The sequence below is a fragment of the Pecten maximus genome, chromosome 6, assembly GCF_902652985.1.
Source record: "Pecten maximus chromosome 6, xPecMax1.1, whole genome shotgun sequence".
Taxonomy (NCBI): Eukaryota; Metazoa; Mollusca; class Bivalvia; order Pectinida; family Pectinidae; genus Pecten; species Pecten maximus.
Genome location: NC_047020.1, coordinates 27,548,771 through 27,569,579, shown reverse-complemented (window position 1 = coordinate 27,569,579; position 20,809 = coordinate 27,548,771). Strand labels below are relative to the sequence as shown.

Genomic DNA, 20,809 nt, shown 5'->3' with positions numbered 1-20,809 from the left:
ACGGTAGGTCTGGCCCCCCAGGGGCCTTAGGGGCGGGGCCCAATAGGGGAAATATAGCAAATTCTTCAAAATCCTTCTTCTTCTGTAGAAATGAAGGGATTTGATTCATATTTGGTTTGAAGCATCCTTGGGTGAAGGGGAACCAATTTTGTATAAACGGTGGGTCTGGCCCCCCAGGGGCCTGGGGGGGGGGGTGGGGCCCAATAGGGGAATATTGCATATTCTTTAAAATCCTTCTTCTTCTGCAGGAATAAAGGGATTTGATCCATGTTTGGTCTGAAGCATCCTTGGGTGAAGGGGGAACCAATTTTGTATAAACGGTGGGTCTGGCCTCCTAGGGGCCTGAGGGGCGGGGCCCAATAGGGGAAATATAGCAAATTCTTTGAAATCCTTCTTCTTCTGTAGGAATGAAGGGATTTGATCCATATTTGGTCTGAAACATCCTTGGGTGAAGGGGAACCAATTTTGTATAAACGGTGGGTCTGGCCCCCCAGGGGCCGTAGGGGTGGGGCCAAATAGGGGAAATATAGCAAATTCTTTAAAATCCTTCTTCTTCTGTAGAAATGAAGGGATTTTATTCATATTTGGTCTGAAGCATCCTTGGGTGAAGGGGAACCAATTTTGTATAAACGGTGGGTCTGGCCTCCCAGGGGCCTGGGGGGTGGGGCCCAATAGGGGAATATTGCATATTCTTTAAAATCCTTCTTCTTCTGCAGGAATAAAGGGATTTGATCCATGTTTGGTCTGAAGCATCCTTGGGTGAAGGGGAACCAATTTTGTATAAACGGTGGGTCGGCCTCCCAGGGGCCTTAGGGGCGGGGCCCAATAGGGGAAATATAGCAAATTCTTTGAAATCCTTCTTTTTCTGTAGGAATAAAGGGATTTGATCCATATTTGGTCTGAAACATCCTTGGGTGAAGGGAAACCAATTTTGTATAAACGGTTGGTCTGGCCCCCAGGGGCCTGAGGGGCCGAGCCAAATAGGGGAAATAGGGTTAATCCTTTAAATCGCTACTAGTCATAAAGTTATAAATGAATTTGAACCAAATTTGGTCAGTAACATTCTTGGGAGAAGGGGAACAGAGTTTGTATACATTTTTACTCTGAACCCCCAGGGGCCTAAGGGGCGGAGCCAAATAGGGGAAATAGATATTAGTCTTTAAATCGCTACTAGTCATAAAGTTTTTAATGGATTTTAACTAGATTTGGTCAGGAACATCCTTGGGGGAAGGTGAACAGAGTTTGTATTAATTTTTACTCTGAACTCCCAGGGGCCTGAGGGGCCGGGCCAAATAGGGGAAATAGGGTTAATCTTATAAATCACTGCTAGTCATAAAGTTATGAATGAATTAGAACCAAATTTGGTCAGGAACATCCTTGGGAGAAGGGGAACAGAGTTTGTATACATTTTTACTCTGAACCCCCAGGGGCCTGAGGGGCGGAGCCAAATATGGGAAATAGAGATTAGTCTTTAAATCGCTACTGGTCATAAAAATTTTCATGGATTTTAATTAGATTTGGTCAGGAACATCCTTGGGGGAAAGGGAACCGAGTTTGTATAAATTTTTACTCTGAACCCTCAGGGGCCTGAGGGGCGGGGCCAAATAGGGGAAATAGGGTTAATCCTTTAAATCGCTACTAGTCATAAAGTTATGAATGAATTAGAACCAAATTTGGTCAGGAACATCCTTGGGAGAAGGGGAACAGAGTTTGTATACATTTTTACTCTGAACCCCCAGGGGCCTGAGGGGCGGAGCCAAATATGAGAAATAGAGATTAGTCTTTAAATCGCTACTGGTCATAAAAATTTTCATGGATTTTAATTAGATTTGGTCAGGAACATCCTTGGGGGAAAGGGAACCGAGTTTGTATAAATTTTTACTCTGAACCCTCAGGGGCCTGAGGGGCGGGGCCAAATAGGGGAAATAGGGTTAATCCTTTAAATCGCTACTAGTCATTAAGTTATGAATGAATTTGAACCAAATTTGGTCAGGAACATCATTGGGAGAAGGGGAACAGAGTTTGTATAAATTTTTACTCTGAATCCCCAGGGGCCTGAGGGGCGGGGCCAAATAGAGGAAATAGGGTTAATCATTTAAATCGCTACTAGTCATAAAGTTATGGATGAATTTGAACAGGAAAATCCTTGGGAGAAGGGGGAACAGAGTTTGTATAAATTTTTACTCTGAACCTCCAGGGGCCTGAGGGGCGGGGCCAAATAGGGGAATAGAGATTAGTCTTTAAATTGCTACAAGTCATAAAGTTATGAATGAATTAGAACCATATTTGGTCAGGAACATCCTTGGGGGGAGGGGAACAAAGTTTGTATAAATTTTACTCTGAACACCCAGGGGCCTGAGGGGCGGAGTCTAACAGGCCCAAGGGTCTTTCCCCACCCTAAGGGACTTAGTTTCTTCAAACACAATTAGGTTGTAAAAATAATCCATAGGGTCTTTCAGTCCCTTAGAGAGTAAGTATGAATAAATTGAACATGAACATTATTTTGACATTTGGTCAAATCCAACCAGGTGAGCGATACAGGCCCCATGGGCCTCTTGTTACAATCGCTGGAGAAATAGTTTACTCAATATCTGGTGGTGAAATAGTTTATAAAATAGCTGGTGGAGAAATAGTTTATAAATAGCTGGTGGGGAAATAGTTTATAAAATAGCTGGTGGAGAAATAATTTATAAAATAGCTGGTTGAGAAATAGTTTATAAAATAGCTGGTGGAGAAATAGTTTTTACAATCTCTAGAGAAATAATTAAGCCCCTGTATCTGTCTGTCTGTCCGTCTGTCCACAAAATCTGTTCCCAGCTTATAACTAGTAATTATTGACCGATTTACGTGAAATTTGGTCAAGATGTTCAGTTCATAAAAATACACACTGATCGAGTATAACAATCAATGTCAAAGGTCGAAGTCATTAGTACGAGGGCTGATTGATATGTTGTGAGCCTCATATTGAAGGATTTGAATTTTGCCGGACATTGTATTATTTTTCAGCATAATCCCCTTCAGTATCAATACACTTTTACCAGCGGGTGTTTAAGGGCCTCAATGCCACTTTTATAGAACTCCTTTTCTTGGATGTTCAGCAAGTCATCCACTGCATGTATGACGTTGTCATCGGACTGAAAGTGGGTACCTGAAATAGCTGTTTTCAGTTTTGAAAATAGATGAAAGTTTGATGGAGCGAGATGAGGTGAATAGGGTGGATGCTGAATCAATTTAAAGCCACAATCGTGAATGGCAGCCATGGTGGCAATGACAGGCTTGTGAACAGGAGCATTGTCCTCGTGGAATAATACACCTTTAGTGAGCTTTCCGCGGCAATATTTTTCTCGTAACTGCTTCAGAAGTGAAGCATAGTATGTGATATTGATTGTTTGTCCATTTTGGAGATAATCTATCAGCAGAATACAATATGCATCCCAGAAAACCAAAGCCATAACCTTCCCAGCTGATGGAAGTCTTTGCCTTCTTTGGCATGGGTGAGCCAGGGTGATTCCATTGTTTCAATTGTTGTTTGGCCTCTGGGGTAAAATGATGGACCCATGTTTCATCCATAGTGACAGGATCTTCCTAAAAAAGCTTAAGATTAACACCTGATAATGTGGGTCTGGTGTGGTGCTGATCAACTGTCAGAGGTCTTGGTACCCATTGGGCCGAAAGCTTTCTCATTGCAAGATCCTCGATCAAAATGGAATGTACTCTTTCTTGTAAAATGCCAACTCTACTGGCTATATATCTTTATGTGACTCGTGTGTCAGCTGTAACAATATCATAAACTTTTCTGGGGTTTCAACATTGACAGGCCTTCCAGGACGGGGGTTATCCTCAATGCTCTGTCGGCCATGCTTAACTTCTGCCACCCACCTTTTCACTGTAGCATATGAAGGGGAATCTTTCCCTAGTGTTGCTACCATATCATTATGGATATCCTTAGGCGTTGAACCTTTTTTATGCAAACATTGGATCACTGCTCTTTCACCGATTTTGTCCATTTTGCAAAAGCCACTCGTCTTCACTTGTTTATTTAGAGTGCTACCTCGTTGATTTATCTAACCAAATTAGACCAGTCCTTTGGTACACGGCCCTATATAGTCGGAGAATAGTAGGACTTAAAAAGAACATCCTTGAGTACCTCCTTCAATACCAGGCTCACAACATATCAATCATCCCTCGTAGGTTCAAAGGTCATTGTCAAATTTAGAATTTTTCAGTGATGAACATTTTTTTATGGGGTGATTAGCAGAGTAAGCCAGAATTGAACTAGTAGTCAACTGATCAAATGTCAAGGTCACTGGGTCACATGTGTTAGGACCCTTGGTCAAAGGTCAATGTCAAAATTTGTGTATCTTTACTGATGAACATTTGTAATGACATGATGAAGTAAAGTTGGTCAAAATTGATCAAGGAGTCAATTGATTAAATGTCAAGGTCAGATATAGTATATCTTTCTGCTGATTATTACTTTGTTCTTACCTGATGAAGCAAAGTTTGTCAGAATTGAGCAAGGAGCAAAGGTTAGATCATTGGATTAAAGGCCAAGATCAAATTGTATATCTTTGGTAAACTGACCAAATGTCAAGGTCACAAGTTCAGAGGTTAATGTGATAGGACCACTTGGTAAACTGACCAAATGTCAAGGTCACCAGTTCAGAGGTTAATGTGATAGGGTCAGTGGTCATGACCACGGATGAATATTTTGTTATGACCTGATCAATGAAAGTTGGTCAAGGTCACTGGATTGGAATTCTTGGTAAGTGAGTCAAAGATCAAATCCAAATTGTTTACACTGACAAAAATTTAGTGGTGACATTTTGAATCAAACGGAGTTAGCTGACGGAATATCAAGATCCCTGGGTCAAAGTTAAGGTTAGATTCCGTAACTTTTTACTGATGAATATTTTCTTGACATATTCTGAGTTGAACAAGGAGTCAACTAAACAAATGATAGTCACTGGGCCATAGGTCAAGGTCAAATTTTGTATCTTTTTCACAAATGAATGTTATTGCATGATGAATCAAAGATGGCCAGAATTAAACATGGAATCAACTGTCCAAAGTCAAGGTTGCTGGGTCAAATTTTGTATCTTTACTGATGAACATTTATATTGCACAGAGTTTGATATTTATAGAGGAGTTAGTTATAGACAGGTGGTAATTAAAGAGGAGGTAGTTATAGACAGGTGGTTATTATAGACAGATGGTGAATATAGAGGTAGTTATAGACAGGTGGTAATTATAGACAGATGGTAGTTATAGACAGGTGGTAATTAAAGAGGAGGTAGTTATAGACAGGTGGTAATTATAGACAGATGGTAGTTATAGACAGGTGGTAATTAAAGAGGAGGTAGTTATAGACAGGTGGTAATTAAAGAGGAGGTAGTTATAGACAGGTGGTAATTATAGACAGATGGTAGTTATAGACAGGTGGTAATTAAAGAGGAGGTAGTTATAGACAGGTGGTAATTATAGAGGAGGTAGTTATAGACAGGTGGTAATTATAGAGGAGGTAGTTATAGACAGGTGGTAATTAAAGAGGAGGTAGTTATAGACAGGTGGTAATTAAAGAGGAGGTAGTTATAGACAGGTGGTAATTATAGACAGATGGTAGTTATAGACAGGTGGTAATTAAAGAGGAGGTAGTTATAGACAGGTGGTAATTATAGAGGAGGTAGTTATAGACAGGTGGTAATTAAAGAGGAGGTAGTTATAGACAGGTGGTAATTATAGAGGAGGTAGTTATAGACAGGTGGTAATTATAGAGGAGGTAGTTATAGACAGGTGGTAATTATAGAGGAGGTAGTTATAGACAGGTGATAATTATAGAGGAGGTAGTTATAGACAGGTGGTAATTATAGAGGAGGTAGTTATAGACAGGTGGTAATTATAGAGGAGGTAGTTATAGACAGGTGATAATTATAGAGGAGGTAGTTACATAAACGTGGTAATTATAGAGGAGGTAGTTATAGACAGGTGGTAATTATAGAGGAGGTAGTTATAGACAGGTGGTAATTATAGAGGAGGTAGTTATAGACAGGTGGTAATTGAGAAATAGCAAATACAAAAGAGCTTTTTCTCAAAACAAGAGATGTCATTTTGTTGCCACAGTTGCAAATGATGGGTAGGAGGTGTATTAATTAGCGTTAGTCATTGGCTTACAGTTCTAGTCATAGAAATGTGGTATTTATAGACAAGTCAGTTATAAACATGGTCGTTCACTAGGTTTATCGCTCAATGAACAGTCTGGGCCATTTTGAGGTGTCCTTATAGAAGCTGGTGGCTACAACACAACATCAATATCACATCGGGCTTATTTTAACTATCCAGATAAAACAGAACACAGGACAAAACATCAACCAGCTCAAGTATTGATCTCCAATAGAATGGTGTACCTACTTAACATGGAGCTAGAAGCACTTCAAACATTACAAAAATCTTGAAAAAGTTTTGAGGTGGGCTGTGGAAACCTACACCAGATGAACAGCAGTAATGAAGATCAACAGTTATCAGTCAATAAAAACAAAAACAGTAGCTTTATCAAAGTCATTTATTGAACATAGAAATAAAAACAAAACCTAGACAAGCATTCACTGTTTGTGTAGAAATTCAATACTTTTTCTGTTACCTATAATGCAAACATATTTTGATGAACACAACTTTGAATGATTTTTTGTCTGCATTTTAAAATGTACAGATAAATCAGCTGAAGCAAATATATTCATATGTGAGTCACTCTCATACCAATTAGGGGGAATGCGAGTCACCCTCATACCAATTAGGGGGAACGTGAGTCACCCCCATACCAATTAAGGGGAACGTGATTCACCCTCATACCAATTAGGGGGAACGCCAGTCACTCTCATACCAATTAGGGGGAAGTGAGTCACCCTCATACCAATTAAGGGGAACATGAGTCACCCTCATACCAATTCGGGGGAACGCGAGTCACCCTGCTACCAATTAGGGGGAACGTGAGTCACCCTCATACCAATTAGGGGGAACGCGAGTCACTCTCATACCAATTAGGGGGAACGCGAGTCACCCTCATACCAATTAAGGGGAACATGAGTCACCCTCATACCAATTAAGGGGAACATGAGTCACCCTGCTACCAATTCGGGGGAACGCGAGTCACCCTGCTACCAATTAGGGGGAACGTGAGTCACCCTCATACCAATTAGGGGGAACGCGAGTCACCATCATACCTTTAGGGGAATGCGAGTCACCCCATACCAATTAGAGGGAACGCGAGTCACCCTCATACCAATTAGGGGGAACGTGAGTCACTCTCATACCAATTAGGAGGACGCGAGTCACTCTCATACCAATTAGGGGGACGTGAGTCACCCCCATACCAATTACGGGGAATGCGAGTCACCCTCATATCAATTAAGGGGAACGTGAGTCACTCTCATACCAATTAGGGGGACGTGAGTCACTCTCATACCAATTAGGGGGACGTGAGTCACGCTCATACCAATTAGGGGAACGCGAGTCACCATCATACCAATTAGGGGGACGTGAGTCACCATCATACCAATTAGGGGGACGCGAGTCACGCTCATACCAATTAGGGGAACGCGAGTCACCATCATACCAATTAGGGGGATGTGAGTCACGCTCATACCAATTAGGGGGACGTGAGTCACGCTCATACCAATTAGGGGGACGTGAGTCACTCTCATACCAATTAGGGGGAACATATTAGCATGAAGTTATTATACATTGTACATCAATATATCTGTCTGCTACTGGCTGAAAACTTAATTGATTTTTTTATCAAACGAAACAACTAGATTGTATTTAATTGCTTATGATTTTGGTATTTGGTATATATGGGGTTGTCCATTATGACATGGCCCCATGTATCTTCTATCTGATGTACTAGTTAAGTTAACAAGGCACCGCAGACGATACCAATCCCCCTACACAATGAATAGGCCCAATGAAAATCATTTTGATTAACAGAAATGTCCACCATATACAACATTAACAGAATATATCTATTATTTCATATCACATATCCTGCAATACCCGACTGAGGGAATGAATGAATTCTTATTGGAAATCAAGGATGATGAAATACGAATTTTGACAATGGATGATTTAAACGTGAATTGATAGAAGAGATGACGGTTATGAGTATATAAGTTACTTACATATTGGGACAATTGAATAATTAATGAATTTGGTAGATTAAAGACATCAAAGCCATATTTATAGTAACAGTGACGTCAGTTTTGACCCAAGGTGATTGAAGCACAAAGCCATACAATAGATGATCGATGGTTGGGAGTAAATGAAGTTTCAAGACAATAGAACATTCAATGAATGTGGTAGAGCAATAATGTTACATGCTGATCCAAGTATCACCCCTCTAATAATTTACATATACTCTAAACTCTATTTGTATAGTTTTATTGAAAGAATCAGTTCCCTGTAATTTTTAATCTATTTATTTATTCAATTTTTTGTTAAAGTGTTTTAATTCAAGTTAGCATACTTATTACAAAAAAAAAAAAAAAAAAAATCCTAATGTTAATGCTTGCATGTATATAATGATGTTGATGATGATTGATAAAAATAACTTCGTTTCATCATGAAATCATAACAGAAGTTGAATACCAAGAGTATATTCCCCAAATCATATCCTGAGAATATATGAACACAAGATATTTTAGACATATGCACATGACTTATCAACAAAATTGAACTGTACCATTTAATTAACATCAAATCCGTTTGACATTGACAACTTAAACTTGATATGACTTGAAAAAAGTTACTGACAAAGAAAAAGGCTATGCATCCCTTAATTTGTCTTTAAAACTAATATTCAAGAGTGTTAAGAAATTAATAAAAAAAATGTTACATGCATTTAAAACAGATTGTCAAAGGTTTTTAGAGTGTAAAAATACATAAACACTGATAAATACAACATTCTCAAAACAAATCTTTGGTTTCAGTAAAATACACTTCTGTAACAATTGATATGGATTTAACACTGGTAAACAATTACATATATGTGACTAATTAACACAGGACAGTGTGATTAATTATCACACGAAAACTGTGTTAAAATTGATAAAGGAACAAGTTGATTGGAAGGTTCATGTATAAATCAGTCATTTAATTTCTAATTTAATTCAAAATTTTAAAATGAACATGTGAATGGTTTTAATATTACTTAAATGCTGTGCTGTATCTGTTTTATAAGAGTACCATATATAATAATGACCGAACAATGACTAAACAATGACACACTACCAAACAAGGACTAATTCACTGTAAAAATGTGGCTACTAACTCATGATTCCGCAATAAAATAAGCTAGGTATTGCTAAAGCAATACATATCCCCTACCAGCCCCAAATATAAATAGTAAAGTGACTTTGAAGTTGATCAAAACTCCCTGAAACTAGAATTATCTGAGATGTTATGGTTTTTTATCATTGTGTGAAGTTTGATCAAAATTAAGAAATAAGCCGCTAAAGTGCCGACAAACTTTGGCATTATATACATATACATTTGTACATTGGCATCAGTGACTGATTGTCTCACTTCCAAGTAAGATGTGAGATGGTCATTGTCTCACTTCCAAGTAAGATGTGAGATGGTCATTGTCTCACTTCCAAGTAAGATGTGAGATGGTCATTGTCTCACTTCCAAGTAAGATGTGAGATGGTCATTGTCTCACTTCCAAGTAGGATGAGAGACGGCCATTGTCTCACTTCAAAGTAGGATGAGAGACGGCCATTGTCTCACTTCAAAGTAGGATGAGAGACGGTCATTGTCTCACTTCAAAGTAGGATGAGAGACGGCCATTGTCTCACTTCAAAGTAGGATGAGAGATGGCCATTGTCTCACTTCAAAGTAGGATGAGAGACGGTCATTGTCTCACTTCAAAGTAGGATGAGAGATGGCCATTGTCTCACTTCCAAGTAAGATGTGAGACGGCCATTGTCTCACTTCAAAGTAGGATGAGAGACGGTCATTGTCTCACTTCAAAGTAGGATGAGAGACGGTCATTGTCTCACTTCAAAGTAGGATGAGAGATGGCCATTGTCTCACTTCCAAGTAAGATGTGAGACGGCCATTGTCTCACTTCAAAGTAGGATGAGAGACGGTCATTGTCTCACTTCCAAGTAAGATGTGAGATGGTCATTGTCTCACTTTCACTTTAACTTTGTTTTTATTTCAATTAAAAAAAAAATGTATAGCAAACAGATGCATAATACACCCATCTGAGCCTATGCGATGATGTAGAATACACCTGAACATATCCAATGATATATAATTATAATACGCTTGTCTGAACCTATGTGATGATGGATAATACGCCTGTCTGAACCTTTCCGATGATTTTTTGTTTGCACCAAAACTTAAACTGAGACAAGGACCCAATGGGCCCGAATCGCTCACCTGCAATGCAGTGATCTTTTCATCTATGGATCCTGCAGTTATTTGAAAGCATGCTACAGGACCAATATAATGTCTCTCTGCACTTTGGCTTTTCACTAAAAGTCATTTAAAGATTTAAGCATACTTGATCGATGTGACCTTGAATGTGAGTCAAGGTCATTCATTTGAACAAACTTGGTAGCCCTTTACCGCAGCATGCTACAGACCCAATATCAACTCCCTGGGACTCTTGGTTATTGAGAAGAAGTCGTTTAAAGATTTTAGCCTTTTTGACTCCTGTGACCTTGAATGAAGGTCAAGGTCATTCATTTGAACAAACTTGGGAGCCCTTCACCCCAGCATGCTACAGGCCAAATATTAGGTCTCTGGGACTCTTGGTTATTGAGAAGAAGTCGTTTAAAGATTTTAGCCTTTTTGACTCCTGTGACCTTGAATGAAGGTCAAGGTCATTCATTTGAACAAACTTGGTAGCCCTTTACCCCAGCATGCTACAGACCCAATATCAACTCCCTGGGACTCTTGGTTATTGAGAAGAAGTCGTTTAAAGATTTAAGCCTTTTTGACCCCTGTGACCTTGAATGAAAGTCAAGGTCATTCATTTGAACAAACTTGGTAGCCCTTCACCCCAGCATGCTACAGACCCAATATCAACTCCCTGGGACTCTTGGTTATTGAGAAGAAGTCGTTTAAAGATTTAAGCCTTTTTGACTCCTGTGACCTTGAATGAAGGTCAAGGTCATTCATTTGAACAAACTTGGTAGCCCTTCACCCCAGCATGCTACAGACCCAATATAAAGTCCCTGGGACTCTTGGTTATTGAGAAGAAGTCGTTTAAAGATTTTAGCCTTTTTGACTCCTGTGACCTTGAATGAAGGTCAAGGTCATTCATTTGAACAAACTTGGTAGCCCTTCACCCCAGCATGCTACAGACCGAATATCAAGTCCCTGGGTCTTTTGGCTATTTAGAAGAAGTCGTCTATTTTTTTTTTAGCATATTTGACCCCTGTGACCTTGAATGAAAGTCAAGGTCATTCATTTGAACAAACTTGGTAGCCCTTTACCCCAGCATGCTACAGACCCAATATCAACTCCCTGGGACTCTTGGTTATTGAGAAGAAGTTGTTTAAAGATTTTAGCCTTTTTGACCCCTGTGACCTTGAATGAAGGTCAACGTTATTCATTTGAACAAACTTGGTAGCCCTTCACCCCAGCATGCTACAGGCCCAATATTAGGTCTCTGGGCCTTTTGGTTATTGAGAAGAAGTTGCTCGAATGGAAAGTTGACGCCGGACGGACGGCCGGACGGCCGACGGACGCCGCGCCACGGCATAAGCTCACTTGCCCTTCGGGCAGGTGAGCTAAAAATGCCAGAGAAATTTAAAGCCCCAAAATTAATTCCATATTGTCAATGTTAGACCCCACGAGAACATCCCCACCAAAAAATGAGGACCATAACACATGATCTGTCTGTTGACCACTGAAGAAACCTAAACATTTAACTAGACAGATGGCCAGACGGACGCGGAAGCTCTGCCTTAATTCCATGTATGCCTGCTGAAACTTGACGAGTGTATATTAATGTAAACAAAAGTGGTTTACACTGTTTATACACATAAGATACAAGTATGACATGATGCTTTTATGGTTTATAAATGAATTTTCAAAATTGAAAAAAAAAAAAATAATAAAAAAATAAGCACCATCACAAAGCCGGACACTGACATTGTCTGAAATAGCAACCGATTATATACTTAATTCAAAACATGCATTTTTTTTATTGCAATGAGGTTAAAATTATAAGGATTTTAAATCACTATGATTGTTTCTTTATCACATATTTCAAGTAAAAAATATCAAAACATTTAACTATCTAGTTTAAAATGGTAATCAATAAAGTTTATACATACACTAAAACCAAATGAAAGATTTGGAAAACAAGTACCGTTTCTTTTAAAAATGACTTTAAAAAAAGGTTATTTACTATACTTCTAAATTGTATTGACATCTATTAAAACACACCTATTGATAATTATCTAGATCTTCCATCAGCTGAGGAAGTTTTGAGCCTCTCGGGTCTCAGTAATTTCTGACGTATGTCGACACCTCAGATCGATAGTAGGGAAATATGACCGACGTTTTTCTACTGTCTCAAGATACTCTTCTCTATATTTAGGTACTGCAGGTCCAAAATTCTCGGAAGGCTTCAACAGTTTCTTCACTCTCTGAAAATTGGAGGAAAATTTGAATGAAATGAGGCGTTTTTGCTTCCTGTATCGTCTTTAGCAGAATAATTCTCATGGTAATATACCCATATCAAAAAGGTTTTTCAATAGTCAATCATTTATATCCATATCATCAAGGTCATTGAATGATTGGCATTTATACCCATATCAACAAAATCCTTCAATGGTCGACCATTTATACCCATACCAACAAAATCTTTCTATGGTTCACCATTTATACCCATACCAACAAAATCTTTCTATGGTCGACCATTTATACCCATATCAACAAAATCTTTCTATGGTCGACCATTTATACCCATACCAACAAAATCTTGCTATGGTCGACCATTTATACCCATATCAACAAAATCTTTTTATGGTCGACCATTTATACCCATACCAACAAAATCTTGCTATGGTCGACCATTTATACCCATACCAACAAAATCTTTCTATGGTCGACCATTTATACCCATACCAACAAAATCTTTCTATGGTCGACCATTTATACCCATATCAACAAAATCTTTCTATGGTCCACCATTTATACCCATACCAACAACATTTTTCTATGGTCGACCATTTATACCCATACCAACAAAATCTTTCTATGGTCGACCATTTATACCCATACCAACAAAATCTTTCTATGGTCGACCATTTATACCCATATCAACAAAATCTTTCTATGGTCGACCATTTATACCCATACCAACAAAATCTTTCTATGGTCGACCATTTATACCCATACCAACAAAATCTTTCTATGGTTCACCATTTATACCCATACCAACAAAATCTTTCTATGGTCGACCATTTATACCCATACCAACAAAATCTTTCTATGGTCGACCATTTATACCCATACCAACAAAATCTTTCTATGGTCGACCATTTATACCCATATCAACAAAATCCTTCAATGGTCGACCATTTATACCCATATCAACAAAATCCTTCAATGGTCGACCATTTATACCCATATCAACAAAATCTTTCTATGGTTGACCATTTATACCCATACCAACAAAATTTTTCTATGGTCGACCATTTATACCCATACCAACAAAATCTTTCTATGGTCGACCATTTATACCCATACCAACAAAATCTTTCTATGGTCGACCATTTATACCCATATCAACAAAATCTTTCTATGGTCGACCATTTATACCCATACCAACAAAATCTTTCTATGGTCGACCATTTATACCCATACCAACAAAATCTTTCTATGGTTGACCATTTATACCCATATCAACAAAATCTTTCTATGGTTGACCATTTATACCCATATCAACAAAATCCTTCAATGGTCGACCATTTATACCCATACCAACAAAATCTTTCTATGGTCGACCATTTATACCCATATCAACAAAATCTTTCAATGGTCGACCATTTATACCCATATCAACAAAATCTTTCTATGGTTGACCATTTATACCCATATCAACAAAATCTTTCAATGGTCCACCATTTATACCCATACCAACAAAATCCTTCTATGATTGACCATCTATACCCATATCAACAAAATCTTTCAATGGTCGACCATTTATACCCATTACCAACAAAATCTTTCTATGGTTGACCATTTATACCCATATCAACTAAATCCTTCTATGATTGACCATCTATACCCGTATCAACTAAATCTTTCAATGGTCCACCATTTATACCCATACCAACAAAATTTATCAATGGTTGCATGACCATAAACATCTGTTTTGCGTTCATTAATGGTATATCACTTACTTATCTACCACTGTTTCTGGTATAACATATTACATTGTATCATTAAGTTACAAAATTACTCTTACCAATACAATAGGTCCAGTCTCCTTATAAATAGCTATAATAGCGCATATAGGAACTGGTACAAGGGAGATAAGTCCGAGGAACCAACCAAGGTTAATGGCCCACTGGGGGTAGTGGTAGTCTCCGTAGGTCACAGGTCTCAGCTGGGTCACGCTGAACAGCCATATAAACTGGGGACAGAAAAGTTTAATCTCAAACATTATGTATTGTATCTCAAACATTATATATTGTTTTTATGTGTCCACTTTTCTACTGTTTAAAGGTCAACTGACCTCTCGTAAGGTTATTTTCCAGTTAAAAAATGATATCTTCTATAATTATGGCTAAGTTTCATTTAAAAGATAATCATATTAAATATATTTGTGTACATTATATATATCAAGAGGATAAAGATAAATCAAATTATCATTACAAACATATACAATATGTATGTCCACTAAACCTATTACAAACATATACAATATGTATGTCCACTAAACCTATTATAAACATATACAATATGTATGTCCACTAAACCTATTACAAACATATACAATATGTATGTCCACTAAACCTATTACAAACACATACAATATGTATGTCCACTAAACCTATTACAAACATATACAATATGTATGTCCACTAAACCTATTACAAACACATACAATATGTATGTCCACTAAACCTATTACAAACACATACAATATGTATGTCCACTAAACCTATTACAAACACATACAATATGTATGTCCACTAAACCTATTACAAACATATACAATATGTCCACTAAACCTATTACAAACATATACAATATGTATGTCCACTAAACCTATTCAAACATATACAATATGTATGTCCACTAAACCTATTACAAACATATACAATATGTATGTCCACTAAACCTATTATAAACATATACAATATGTATGTCCACTAAACCTATTACAAACATATACACTATGTATGTCCACTAAACCAGTGTCCAAGAGGCCCTTATATGTGTACAGTTTTATATGTACAGTACAGTGACTTGAGATAGAATTGAATAGATTTTGACTAAGTATGTTACTGAAATGACCATCAAGCTGTTACGTAAGGGACTACAGTGATCAAGGATTCTGTAGCTACAGCAGTAATTCACTCACAGGGACTTGTGACTAAGGTTTGTCACGTATGTATTTTACCAGTCGGTCATTGTCGCTATTGTCCATACTGTAGGTCAATTAGTATAACGGTAGTCACTCATATGTTTGTATACTATAGCAATACTGTCCTACTATGCTAAGCGTTTGTATGACCATGATCGACGTATAATAAAGTGACTTGTACCAGGAATACGGTGTGGTGGTATGATAAGGTTTCCATAGCTACAGAAGCAATCCACACACAGGAACATTACTAAAGGTTTCTATGACTAGAAAATAGCAATTACAAACAGGGGCAAGTCCCTAAGGTTTCCATAGCTACAGTATGAATTTATACACAGGGACCTGTGACTAATGTTTCCATAGCTACAGTATGAATTTATACACAGGGACCTGTGACTAATGTTTCCATACCTACAGTATGAATTTATACACAGGGACCTGTGACTAATTTGTCCATAGCCACAGTATGAAGTTATATACAGGGACCTGTGACTAATGTTTCCATAGCTACAGTAGCAGTTACACACAGTCTTATGACTAGTGTTTCCGTAGTTACAGTAGCAGTTACACAGTCTTATGACTAGTGTTTCCATAGTTACAGTAGGAGTTTTGTGATTAAGGACTTGAGATCCAATGACAGTAATGTCAGCTTACCAGAATGAGGACGGGAGTGATATAACACCAGCAGATTTTCCACCAGGCACTCGGCTGATACCCAATCATTAACTCAATGTCTCTGTAGAAACGGTCAGCACCTGTAATACACTCACATCTGTCAACATAGGCCTTTTATTTACGTTTTACATATTTTCATTTGTTTTTCCTCATTTCCCACAGTATTACTCTAAACAGAGACCTATATACTAGGGATTCGCAGCAACCGCTTTTCTCGCAGAGTCACGACCTCACCTATTGTTCTCATAACCGGAGGTATATTTAGCACGAGATCTAGCGAGACCAAGCGCTGCGGCTGCGCAATAGGTGGATATCGGAGTTGTTTATGTTAGTGACATGTGCCGTGCCAAGAGATGGCGACGACTGTCTGTGCACATGTGTCACCGCGTTTGGCCGAGATAACTTCACACTGGCGATAGTTATACCTATGCACTGTAATGTATATCGGCAGATGTGAACAACGATATTTAAGTAGTGTCTAACCGAAAAAAGCACCATTTTTCCGTTAAAGATTCATATAGAAACATATGGAAAATGTCGTCCGATTTTCTGCCATTAGACGATGATCTAAATTTAGATGTATAGAGAAATTTACTGACGACGATTCTTATATTTTCGATAGCGATACTGACTTCAGTCAGTGCTTCCCTAATTATACCGGACTCTTACAAGGGGAAATATAATCACCTGTGTTATTTTCTTTGTATCTAAATACACTTTATTAATGACAACTGTCCAAGTATTGAATTACAGATGCTTGATCTTTTCTTGCTAATGTATACCGACGACATGGCTTTATTTGTTAACTGCCCAGAAGATTTACAAATTATGTTGGATTCTTTATATGCATATACCATAAAATGGAATCTGGAGGTCAATGTTGATATAACTAAAATCATGGTGTTTAGAAATTGTGGACAAATAAGAAATAATGAGCCATGGAAATATAATAATGAATAATAATGACAATATAGAAATTGTTGACAGTTTTCAATACTTGGTTATGCTGTTCAACTACAATGGGAAGTTTTACAAAACACAAAAACTCTCTTAGAAATCATTGCTTGAATGTAGAAACTTATTGTTCTATTTTTGATTCGTATGTAAATAGTATTTTATGTTATGCATCAGAAATATGGGGATTTCATAAAGCACCGGATGTCGAAAGCGTACATTAGAAATTCTGTAAAAAAAAAAGTACTTAACTTAATAAGGTGCCTAAATCAACTTGCAATGACTTCGTTTACTGTGAATTGGGTAGATTACCATTAACTATTATGAGAAAATTAAGAGTGTTCAAATATTGGTGAAACAGTCGGATAATCTGGTATTGAAAACATGTCTTGATGAAATGGTAAATGAGAATGACGTGTGGATATGTGACATTAAGAATGAATTAGCCACTTTAGGTATTGAGTACATGTTTTTTTCTAATTCACCAGTAGACTATGCTTTTAAAAGCATTGAGCAGAGATTGACCGATGTTACAAAACAAAACATGTTAACAGATATCTAGTTCGTCGAAAGGTAGATTATATATCGATATCTGATAGATAGCCACTGTGTACAGTTTTAAACCTATAGAAACTAAATATAAATGTATGTGGAGCATCCTCACACAAATTAAATATAGAAATAGGTAGACATAATAATATTACCCAAAGAAATAGAACCTGTAACAATTGTGATTTGTGTGACATCGAGGATGAGTTTCATTTTATTTTGATATGTCCATTATATACAGGTCTGAGGGTAAAATGTATAAAACAATATTACTACAAAAGGCATTCTGTTTTTAAATTAATCCAACTATTATCTGTTAATAATGTTAGAGAGTTGTCAAATTTAGGTTAATATCTATACTTGGCTTGCAAAAGACAAAATTTATTAGTGTAGATAATTTTATATTGAACAGTTTTCATGTACATGTATGTAACACTCTCCTGTACACATCTGTAGTTGTTTAATGTTATATATCTTATATACCTATAGGCCTTAGAGCTCATCTGCACCCACCACTAGACCAGTGATTCGTTGATTTATTTCACCAGCAGTTTTACAGTATAAAAACCAGCATTAAAACTATGCCTTTATGTTTTTTTGGAGATATTTCTTGTTTATTAGACAAATGCTATAGCAAAAGTCTTAAGTAAAATGAAAAAAAAACAAAAAAAAACACTGTCATGTTTGATGATTGATAATATTTATTATTTAGTATTGAAAACTTTGATAGTGCGTAGGTCATGTACCAATGGTAGATCTTTTCTTCTTTGGCTTTCTGAAAAAAAAAATCAAGTTTAATAAGTATTGATACATTATGGTATAGAATAGGCAGAGAAGCTTCTATAAGATTTAAATTTGAAACATTCAAATTTCAAATACCCTGCAGTAAATTCATATACCCCAAATGTTGATTAAACAGATTCGTAAATTCAAAATTAACCTAAAAACATATATATCTAAATATGAATGGATCCATTTAAGTTTAATTAGGGAATGAGGACACACCTGAGGGATTTTTGTCTTCCAGAGTACAGGTAAATATTTAGATTGTATACTGCACAGCATGCCTTTAGTGAACTCTAGTATTTTGGGGAGATGGACATGGCCAGCCTCAGGACAGGTGTTGACAATGAGACACACCTGTTGATTCATGTATATCTCAAAGGTAATAAAGGTGTGGTCAATGTCCCTATGGTTTGGATGGAGTGGGGGAGCCCAGGTGATCACCATGACAATATTTTTTTTTCTGTAGACCCAGAAGTACAGGTACATACAGGTATATACTCTACATATATTCTGAATGGACCCCCCTTTGAGTGGGGAGGGGGGGGGGGGGGGGGGGGGGGGGGGGGGGGGTGTATATATATCGGTCATAATGGGGAAAAAATATATATACAACCTTTTGATTTTATTAATTTCCCACACAATACAATAAAATATATACCGCAGTATTTAATGTTTTGCTATGTGCAAAAGATATCATAGCTATTATATTCCAACACACTCATTCCTCGATCAATCCCTGCAATTCTGTATCAAATATCTGTTTTGAAACACTAAATAATTTACAAAAAGTATAATATTTAATTTAATTTACATTAGACTGATTAATGCTTTTTTCAATTAGTTTCAATTAATGCATTTCTTTCAATAATGGCTTTATTATTCATGAGATCAATGTTAACAGAAGTCATGCTTATACTATATAAAATTCTACAGATTATAGCTATCAAATCACTAATCTAATTATAAATATGATATTAAAGACAATGAATTACACAACAAATTTGACTAAACGCGATACGGTAACTATCGAGCAACAATTATTTGAAAACCATTTTGAAATTGGTCAATAAATAAAAAAAGGAGTTAAACTGAAACCATGTAGCACTGTCCCTAACACCAGCCATTCACAGTATAACCATAATTTGTTTTGTTTACTTATTTTCACTTGGCAATAACTAAATTTTCACAATGAATTACACAACAAATTTGACTAAACGTGATACAGTAACTATCGAGCAACAATTATTTGAAAACCATTTTGAAATTGGTCAAAAAATAAAAAAGGAGTTAATAATATAAACTGAAACCATGTAGCACTGTCCTTAACACCAGCCATTCACAGTATAACCATAATTTGTTTTGTTTACTTATTTTCACTGGGCAATAACTAAATATTCACAATGAATTACACAACAAATTTGACTAAACGCGATACAGTAACTACCGAGCAACAATTATTTGAAAACCATTTTGAAATTGGTCAATAAATAAAAAAGGAGTTAATAATATAAACTGAAACCATGTAGCACTGTCCTTAACACCAGCCATTCACAGTATAACCATAATTTGTTTTGTTTACTTATTTTCACTGGGCAATAACTAAATATTCACAATGAATTACACAACAAATTTGACTAAACGCGATACAGTAACTACCGAGCAACAATTATTTGAAAACCATTTTGAAATTGGTCAATAAATAAAAAAGGAGTTAATAATATAAACTGAAACCATGTAGCACTGTCCTTAACACCAGACATAAGCTAACCAGCGTGGTAATCGCCGTGAAAAGAACGGTCACATGTGCAGTCTTCCGAACATAAAGTACGACGGAATACGTTTGAAACACCAGTTTACATAAAAATAATTGCACTTACGTTTGATTCCCGTGATTTGTTATCGGACAATAGTCTTCTATGAGCTGTCATAAAGCTGACCGTGTTTCAGGCGTACCTTCAATATGGCGTCTAAACAGTAGGAGCAGCAATGCACTATGGGATAAATTACCCGAACTTCCGCTCGGCGGTGACGTTTGGTAAGCCAAAGAGCTTGTTGCGAATCCCTAGTATATAGGTCTCTGCTCTAAACCTGACCTAGACAATATCACCATAGGCTATCATCAAGAAAATGAACATCACTACATACAGCTGTTATACATTACTGTACAAACATTGATTTATAAAAATACGTATCAATCACATGTTATGATGACCTGGAATTAAACACAATTTAGGTCCA

General features: G+C 37.0%; 1 protein-coding gene and 1 long non-coding RNA gene across 2 annotated transcripts in view; both read right to left on the bottom strand.

Moving 5' to 3' along the window:
* Positions 1 to 11,801: 11,801 nt before the first annotated feature.
* Positions 11,802 to 20,809, bottom strand: part of LOC117329427 (sodium- and chloride-dependent GABA transporter 1-like) — a 52,116-nt gene continuing 43,108 nt past the window's right edge. Inside the window, exons 12-14 of the mRNA XM_033887371.1 lie at positions 16,262 to 16,362; positions 14,483 to 14,650; positions 11,802 to 12,656 (exon numbers count right to left, since the gene is read on the bottom strand). Coding sequence (XP_033743262.1) covers positions 12,480 to 12,656; positions 14,483 to 14,650; positions 16,262 to 16,362 — 446 coding nt within the window. The 3' untranslated portion in view covers positions 11,802 to 12,479. The remainder of the gene's footprint in view (positions 12,657 to 14,482; positions 14,651 to 16,261; positions 16,363 to 20,809) is intronic.
* LOC117329430 lies at positions 18,469 to 20,674 on the bottom strand. The gene is made up of 2 exons (XR_004533190.1): positions 20,449 to 20,674; positions 18,469 to 18,560 (listed from the first exon to the last, which is right to left on the bottom strand). It is a non-coding gene; the product is annotated as an uncharacterized LOC117329430 (long non-coding RNA).